This window comes from Zosterops lateralis, assembly GCF_965231275.1.
Source record: "Zosterops lateralis genome assembly, chromosome: 20".
NCBI classification, from domain to species: domain Eukaryota; kingdom Metazoa; phylum Chordata; class Aves; order Passeriformes; family Zosteropidae; genus Zosterops; species Zosterops lateralis.
Window position 1 is genome coordinate 7,610,318 of NC_139780.1, and position 9,456 is coordinate 7,619,773.

The window sequence follows — 9,456 nt, forward strand, 5'->3', positions numbered from 1 at the left end:
GGGTGGGCTGAGCCCGGTGAGACGATCCGGCCGTGCCCGCGGGTCCCGCCATGGCGGCGGACTCGGAGGTGCTGCACTTCCAGTTCGAGCAGCAGGGCGATGCCGTGCTGCAAAAGATGAACCTCCTGCGGCAGCAGAACCTCTTCTGCGACGTGTCCATCTACATCAACGACACCGAGTTCCAGGGGCACAAGGTGATCTTCGCCGCCTGCTCCACCTTCATGCGGGATCAGTTCCTGCTCAACCAGTCCAGGCAGGTGCGGATCACCATCCTGCAGAGCGCCGAGGTGGGCAGGAAGCTGCTGCTGTCCTGCTACACGGGCGCGCTGGAAGTCAAGAAGAAGGAGCTGCTGAAGTACCTGACGGCCGCGAGTTACCTGCAGATGGTTCACATTGTGGAGAAGTGCACCGAGGCTTTGTCCAAGTACTTGGAGATCGACGCTTCCATGGAGAGCGGTGCCCAGGCTGGTGAGGGGTGCCACTCCTCGGATGCTGAACTGAGGGGCGGGGATGAGGTTTTAGATAAAGATTGTGAAATAATCGAGATTTCTGAAGACAGCCCAGAGAATGAAGAATATCCCGTGAAACAGGAGGATGGGGATGGCCCACACCCTGAAGCAGAGAGCTTGGTGTCGGAAAGGAAGGACACAAAATCCCCAGAAATATCAACGGTGGAAATCGGGTATAAGGATGATGAAATCTGTATCTTCAGAATGGACTCCATGAGTGTGGCGAATGTAGAAAATGATCATTTTCCTCAGCCTTGCACTTCCTCTAAAACAAATTTATATTTCCCAGAAACCCAGCACTCCTTGATAAACTCTACAGTTGAAAGCAGGAATACAGAAATGTCAGGAAATCACTTTCAGCCTTTTGTCGGTGACAACCCAGAAGGAACTTCTAGTGGGGCAAATGGTTTCCAGAGCCTGGAGGATTCTGGCAGCTCATGGCGGCACCAGTGTCCAAAGTGTCCCAGGGGCTTTCTGCACCTCGAGAACTATCTCAGACATCTGAAAATGCACAAACTCTTCCTGTGCTTGCAATGCGGAAAAACATTTACGCAAAAAAAGAATCTCAACAGGCACATCCGGGGGCACATGGGCATCCGGCCCTTCCAGTGCATGGTGTGCTTGAAGACCTTCACGGCCAAGAGCACGCTCCAGGATCACCTCAACATCCACAGCGGGGACAGGCCCTACAAGTGCCACTGCTGCGACATGGACTTTAAACACAAGTCTGCTCTTAAAAAGCATTTGACTTCTGTTCATGGAAGGAGCAGCAGCGAAAAGGCAAACCTGAACACTATTACAAAAGTTAAAATAGACTATGATTGATAGCTGGGCGACTGTGGAGTCAGACTCCACAAAAAGCTCCTGGCTAGTGAAATTCTAGATGCAATTCCAGTTCCAGATCTCTGTCTAAGGGAGAGAAGCACAAACAGGTGGCTGGTGATCCAAGACAGGCCTTGGAGCAGGAAACATACCTGCTCTGTTAAGGTTGCTATTGCCGTCAGTAAAAAAAGATATTTTCTAGTTCAAAGTAAACTGCAAAATACGAGAAATTATTTCATGCTTCTCTTCTGTTATACTGAGCATATCCTGGTCCCTCAATGATGTTTTATATTTTGTTTCAAGGGCAGGCACTGCTGACTTTCAGACTATTACTGATACTGCAATAAGCTGAAGCCTGAGCCATGGTGTTGGTGACAACTGAAGGAAGGGGGTGTTTGGATTTATTCAGCGAGTCAGTTGTTCCCATCCAGTTCCTGGATCTTTCATGGTGAAATCATCTCCTTCCTTGCCCAAACTTTGCTAGATCTTCCAACAGAAAGAAGGTGTGTTTTCATACTCAAGGCTGTGATGTTTAAGGACACACAACAAACTGAAACTAATCAAGGAACCTTTCAAATTGTCTCTTGCAAATTGAGAATTCGTAAAAGAGAAAGAAACAAACAGTCTTGCCTTGCAGTTTATCTGTAACTGGACAGTCCCATGAAAAGGACTTGCTTTTAGTTTTATCAAGTTCTGAATTTTTATAAACTTCTTTCTTATAATACTGGGTTTTTTTTCTGTCATACCAATGTTTTGGACCTGTATTTGATAAGTTTAGTCCTGCTTGTTGCATCATAACATTTACCTTCATTTTTTTACAGATCTTAGCTATATGCATTCGTGTGAAATTCAGCTGTGTGCTGTTGGGTAATCACAGTTTCAATGCTACTTTTGAAAAACAGGTATTTCTGTCTGACTAGCAATGGCTTAGACACAGAGGTCTCATACCCTGATTCTGTGACACGGTAACACAGTAATGATGTGTGTTTGCAGAAGTGTGTTTGTGCTTTGTCAAAGGTCATTTTAGTTTCATCATGAGCATCGAGTGCCCTGTGATGCAGTCTGTGTCTTTGGCTGGTTCTTCCACTTAATGTGATATGAAAAAAGAGTCATTTTAGTTGTTCATATGAGGGAATGGTACTTACAACTAGCAAAAAGCTGTAATTCTCACTCCTACCTGTATCACACTTTCCCTCAAGTTTCAGAAGTGCTGTTCCAAGTTCTTGCTCTGAGTCCAGAAGTCTGGCCCAAACGCTTCAGAATCGGGCTGGCTCTGAAATCTAAGAATAGTTTTTAATGTCAGTTCACTTTCCTTCCCTGTGTCTGTGAGTGCACCAGCCCGTTTGGGATTTTATTGATCAGCTACGTGAGGGGTTGGGTGTGTACAATGTCTACCGTGCACTTTCCTGTTACTGCTTGTTACAGGCATGGTCAGGTGTATGAGTGGGTATTTCCCTCATGAGCACTTCCCTGTGTGCCAAAGGGAAACAGACTGATCTTTTCAAGTGTATCTTCTGTGGGAGCAGGTTCTGAGTTATTTTGGTTGTGCATGTAAACATGAGAGGGAGTTGTGTTGTGTGACAGGCCACCAGCATGTTCTGTTCAGTGGCTGCAGTGTGTCTCAGTAAGCTTTGTGAACAAACCCTGGTCTTGTGCACATATTCACCTTAGAGGTGTTGCCTCTCCCGTCCGTACACGTAACCATGTCCTAACACAATAAATGAAATGCAAACAAGGCGTTGTGTCAGAAAAATATCTCGTTTTTTCTGATCACAGTTAATAATTCTGTGCATACCTTAACAGTTAGTATTTTGGCTTGCTGTGCTGAGTAAACAAGATGTTGTAAACAAAACACGGTGTTCCAGTGGCGGTCATTTAGTAACGCGTTTTTCTGCCCTTCAGAGGGGTCTGTCTGACCATGAATTCTTCCCCCTCAGGAGTCGCAGCTCTGCACCGCCGTGACCTTGGCTAAGGCTGTGTTATCTGTGGGGGACCGGAGAAGCGGCTGCAGCTCCCGGGTGTTGCTCCAGCAGGGCCGGGGCCCCCCACACCTCACCGGGCCCGCCGGCCTCAGGTGGGCCAGAGGCCGCCTCCAATCCCCTCCTCCTCCTCAGCGCCAGCAATAAAAAAGTCATCAATTGCAATTTAGAACGCGAATAAATAATCGACGAAATCGCTAGCGGCGAAAGTTACCGATTAAAATTCAAAAGGACCATTAATAATCGACGCCAGAGGCGAACGCTGCGCACCGAGCCACCGCTGTGGCGGCTCTGGCGTGGGCGCGCCACAAGGGGGCGCTGGCGGCGCCGGCCGTCTCTATGACCCTCGGTTCCCCCTGGCGGCGGGGCCCGTGCGGGTGGGGGGGCGCACCTTGCACCGCCGTCTCTATGGTAACTCCCTCCCGCCCTCCCTGCGCGCGGTCACGTGCGGCGCGCGGGTCTCGCGAGAGCGGCGCGGCGGGGCGTGGCGGCGGTGCCGCTGTCAGCGCGATGAGGCGGCGCCGCCGGGGCTCCCGCCGCTGCCTCCGCCGGGCCGCGCGCCCGCCCCATGGCGCCTGAGGCCGGCACCGCCCGACCGCGCTCCGGCCGCCGCCCCCGCCCCGCAGGTACGGACCGCACCGCACCGCACCGCGCGGCTCGGACCGGGCTGGGCGGGGGCGGCCGCCGCGGGGGACGCGCTGACCCGCCGGGGCCCCGCCCGCCCCCCCGCCATCACCCAGCCCGGTCCTTCCTCTGCCTCCCGGCGCTGCGGGAGCCGAGCGGGAGCGGCGGCGGGCTGAGCCCGTCCGGTGCGGCCCGGCGGGGACCGCAGGGGTGTCGGCGCCCGGCGGGGCCCGCCAGGCCGCGGGGCCGGCCCAGGGACCCGGGCAGCCATTTGGTGGCGGCTCCGAAATGACGGCGGGAGCGGGGCCGGGCAGCGGGAGCGGGGAGCCAGGCCCGGGCCTGGGAGCGGGAGCCGGGCCCAGGAACGGGAGTCGGGCCCTGGAGCAGCAGCCGGGCCTGGCGCGGGAGCGGGGCCGGGCTCGGGTGCGGCTGACAGCGGCCTGCGGACGGGGCGACGCTGCGGGGGCACTGCCGGGGCCGCCCCGCGTTCCTGCACCGGCCAACGGAGGCGGGAGCTCCGGTCCCCTCCCGGGCAGCCCCCTGGGGAGCCGCAGCACCGGGCAGTCCACGGCACCGGGGAGAATCGCACCGGAGCCATGAATATTCCCAGTCTGGAATACTCATGGAGCTGCGCCTTGGGGTGATGGAGAAGAGTCGTGGTGGGAGACAGGTCCTAGGACTGCACCCACCGTGTCATGTTTTAAGTGTCTTAAACCAAAAAAAACCACAACAAAACACGAAACAACTGAGCAGGAAAAGCATGTCCCGGTTCTGCTGATGCTCGAGGTGCACGGAGGGTTTCCAGTTTAAGTGTAGGAGTCAGCACAAAGCGCAGGAAAGGCAGCGGCGTGGTGGGAGAGTGATGAGTATTCAGTTCATCCAGGGTTCAGAGAGGAATGGCATGGATTTGTAACGATAGAAAATAATGACAAAGTTTAAACAGGCAAACAGGAAAATTTCTGATCTAGGCCTGTTTCATTTCCATGCAAACTTAGAATTTTGTTTGGGTTTAATTGTAGTTCCTGTAGCTTCTCTTGTGGTTTTTCTCTCACGGCCATTAGAGCTACGTCTTAATAATGAAACTAAAATTAAAGACAGTACTTTGGATTACAAGGGTGTAAATTTGCAATTGTGGCAGAAAAAATACCTAATTTTAAATGAGAAGCAACACCACAGCTGTAAATCTTCTGAATCAAAATACTATTCTTTGACCTTTGGTCTGTCCTAAACATCCATGGAAATACTAGAAATTGAAACTTCTGTTGCTGGTATAAGTGTTATTCCATGAAACACTGAAGTCTTAATTTTTGTAATGAATCACTTTCCCAAGACCTTCATGCCTTTTTAGCGAACTTTTTCTTGTTCCTGCATTATAACCAAAGCTTTCCCCAACAAAAGCTGGTTTTATTATCTTGTATTTCTGTCTTGTTTGAGGTTGTGGCCATTTCTTTCAAAGACACTAAATTCCAGCAAATTGTAATATCAGTGCTTTTAGATATCCCCAAGTCAACTTCTGGTCTTGAACTTCTAATCTCATTTATTTAAGGCTTTGTTGCTTTAAAATAGATAAAAATATTTACAATATCCAGATGGTAATAGCTGATAGCATTTTCTAGGAGTATGTTACATTTCCTTTGGTGATATTTTATATACCTTTGATGGGATGAATGTACAGGGTCTCTTCTTGCTGACTGGACAACCCTAAGGAAAGGAAAAAATTGTCTGAGGCATCTTAAAACATACTGTACAACCTTTAAAAAGGCTTTCCAGCTCCTATGGAGCCCTATGTTTTCTTGCCTACATCTCAGAATGGAATTGGTATGTAATTAAAAATGTTTAAAAAATATTAAAATACAGAAATTGTCATCTAAAAAATTATAATTTAAACATGGAGGTCAGATTAAAAAAAAAAAAAAAAAAAAAAAAAAAAAGCTTGGAGAGCTAGACCATACGTGAGAGTCCTTATTCACTGAAAATATTACCAAAAAGTTAGGAGTTCTACACTGTATCTCTTCTTGGAGTAACTGTGTCGAAGTACATCTGTTTAGAAATGGATTGCCTTTCTCTGCATTCAGAGAGAGTTCAACTGATTTGGGTGGCAAAAAAAAAAATTAATTTATTTGCCCTTCAGTTAGTCCTGAAAAGTCAATACTGTTACAGAAGCTGAGTTGGTATCAGGCTGGTGGCAAGGACAGGCTCTCCTTTCAGGGACACCTAGGAAACACAAGGAGAAACCCACAGTGGCATTACATAAGTATTTAGGAAACTTTTAAAATCTACTAAAGGGATTTGTGGGAGCAAGAGTGGAGCGGGGAGGAGCAGGTGTGAGCTGCTGAGGATACACTGGCTCTGGTGTTGGTTTGGGGGGAGTTAACCCTGAATTGAGTGAACTTTGGCTGTCACTGAACAGCCACGAGCATGAATTTATATTGTACCTCTGTTGATAGGAATTACTCTTCAGCCAGTGTTTTGATGATGCAAAGGGGATTCAAGCTTTGATTTTTTTTAACTTGTTAACAAAAGAATCTCATAGGTGCTTCAGCAAAACATAGTCTGGGTACATGTAAATGTTCACATCTATATTTAGGGCACAAGGAAATGGAGTGAAGCTATCAGGGAAGTTCAGGTTGGACATTGGTAAAAAGGCTCTTCCCCCAGGGGGTGGCCAGGCACTGGAACATGCTCCCCAGGGAAGTGGTTGTGGCACCAAGTCTGCCAGAGCGCCAGGGATGTGTGGCTGATGCTCCTGGACACGGGGTGTAATGTCAGATATTCCTGCAAAATGCAGAGTTGGGCATGATGTGTCCCTTCCCACTTGAGGTTTGTCTCTGATTCTCATATGTCCCCAGGATTTCTATTGATGACTTTTCTGGAGTTTGAATTGGGCTGCAGATACTCGCAAGAGCATTAATGTTCAGTGAAAGAATTGTGTTGAAATAGTGTATTTAATGGTCATTAAAGACTTTACATACAGAATTTTCACATGATGTAAAGAGATTTGCATGTGACAGGTATTATGAAGTGTAGAAATAAGCAAGTCTGCTCAGTGAAGAGGATTTATTTTAATTTCAAGCCATCATAGCTGAATGATGCAAAGCTGTTACGGGGATGGCCCTTCCCTAAGCCTTTAATGAAGCCAGTTTTTTAGATCTGTGGATTATGGGTGTTGAAGAGCAATTAATAAAAAAATCTACCCTTTCCAGAGAATACATTAATACTGATAATTATATTATGTGATATGTAAGTTTTTGACCCAGTCAGGATGCTTTCAGGAACTACATATCTTAGGAAGGAAAGCTTGAAAAAGCTGCCTCCTTGTAGTGCAAACCGACCATCACTCTGCATAAATGAAAAATTTTAATGGAGATCACTTTTAAAAAGGAAAGGAAATACCGTGATCTCTGCAGTCAGCATTAACAGCAAGTCAATATCAAGGACTCCTTAATTTAGTGATTAAAAATCAATTGAATTCTAAGATTTAGGCTTAAATCCACAGCAGGTTTGTAATTGAACCTCAGTTGTGAAAATACCATATAATTTCACAAGTTTTCCAAGCGTTTCCTTCATCTCTAGAGAAGCCTTTCCTTTGTTCAGCACTGACAGAATTATTCCCTGTCTCATTCTCACCCAAGCTCTGCTTATTTGTCTTTGCTACGGCCCACAAGGGACCTGATGGAGTCAGCCTGAGCAGAGCTGATGCTGTGGGGGAACTGAGTTAAGCCTTCAAGCCTTTCTTTGAATAAGGGTGAAACTTGCCTGTCTGCATTGTGGCAAATGCCCTGACAGAGCAGTGTGGGAGAGGAACAGACTAAGAGCACAGCATCATCACCTAAGCTTGGTTTCTTCAGGAAATCAGAATTGAATTATATTTATCATGTCCAGAGATTATTGAGTAAGCATAATGATTTAGATTAGTTGTAAAGAACGTCTTGGGATTAGGTAGCTAAAAGTTAACGTAAGATTTAGATGTCCGTAATAATTTTATAACTTCCATCATTTGTACATAGTACAGCTGTTTGAGGAAGGTTTTGAGGTTTTGCCTATCTTCCCTTCCACCCAACCTTCCAATTTCATCAGATATTCTGTTCTAAAATGAGAAAATCAGTCAGTTACTGTTACTCTGATCCATTGCAGCCATTACTGCAATAGAAAAATACTACTGTTTTAAAAACACAAAATTACTCAGCTTCACTGATTTTTATTATTACATGATTTCTGAACTTAGGCTTGTACATCTGTTTGCCATCTGAAGTATTGCTCCTGGTAGTAATACTGCAAAACTGATAGGAACTTCACAATGTAATGGTCTTTTAAGTAGCAACTGCCATGACTTTTCAGATGCTTCCTTGTATGTTTGGCCAGTTTCTGTATCAGCCCTTTCTTTGGGATTTTTTTTTTTTTTTTTTTTTTTTTGCAGGATGCTTCTACTTTGACAGGGAAGAAGAGCCCTGTGTGGTGTAGAGATAGATAACACATCTGCCAGAATGAACAGACCAAGGGTATTTGTCCTAATGGAATGTACTGCCTGTTAAAAACAGGATCCAAAGGATTTCTAGTTTACCTTCTTTCTTTTTATTTTTTTCTCTCCTCCTTTGTTTTCTCAGTTTAGAGTGCTGGAGCAATTTGTTGTTCAAGAGGACATCCCTGAAATACATTGTTTCTGACAAGGAGCAAGAATCCATTAAACATTTGGCTTATGTTTTTTGTAGGAGTTGACATGGTAATTAGGAGATGTGAGATTGTTTTCCTACACACTGGGGTGCAAGAGTGGCAGGAGAGCTGGCAGGCTCAATAAAGTATGGAGATTCCTCCCTGTATGGCTGCTTGAAGTTTTGGGGGTTGAGAGCTTTTCCCAGCTGTTTGCTGGCTTAATTAGATTTTTCTTTTCCTGTCAAGAAATCTGAAGGTCAACACATGCTTAGTAGAATCTGTCATTTAGGATGATTAAACACCCAGAGATAGATCTTTAAAAACCAGCGGTGCAGACTTGAAGAATCAGTTGTGTTCATTTCTATGCTGGTCAGGAAAGCAACTGTATTTTAAAAGCTTGTAAACAGAGGTGGTTTCTTGCAAGTCTCTGAAGCACCTGTGGAAACCAAACGTGGATATTGTCTCAGAGCAGAGATCCCTGAGATAATTAATGAGCAGTGTGGACACAGGAACTGTTTATTAGGAGCTCGTTAGTGACCAGCAGTTGAGCTCTCTGTGTACCAGCCTCTTCTTAAACTTTTCCTGTGTGAGTCATGACAGTCACACACTTCCCAGAGTGGTCTAGTTTGTGCTGTTACCTGTGTCTTGCAGGTGAAAAAAACACCACTATCAGCCTTAGGTCAGCAGTAATGTTGGTGTTGGTATCTTAATGTTTCTGGTAGTGCTGCAAAAAGCTTTAAGGAAAGTGTTTACAGACAGGCTTTGCAGTTCTGTGAATCTCTTGTCCGGCTGTTTTGGAAGGGAAGCAGATGTGCTAAAGGAAATGGTGGGATTCTTAACAGAGAAACCAAAAGTCTTTCTGGGCCTGTTGG

At 46.4% G+C, this 9,456-nt stretch overlaps 1 protein-coding gene across 1 annotated transcript; it reads left to right on the top strand.

Moving 5' to 3' along the window:
• The first annotated feature begins 42 nt into the window (after positions 1-42).
• ZBTB6 (zinc finger and BTB domain containing 6) lies at positions 43-3,066 on the top strand. Its single transcript, XM_083876191.1, has one exon. It carries the CDS (start codon positions 51-53, stop codon positions 1,332-1,334), a length of 1,284 nt encoding a protein of 427 aa, XP_083732317.1. The 5' UTR covers positions 43-50; the 3' UTR covers positions 1,335-3,066.
• Positions 3,067-9,456: the final 6,390 nt, after the last annotated feature.

What these genes read in the sequence shown, in the direction of transcription:
- ZBTB6 (XM_083876191.1), top strand. Translation starts at nt 51, where the DNA reads ATGGCGGCGGACTCGGAGGTGCTGCACTTCCAGTTCGAGCAGCAGGGC.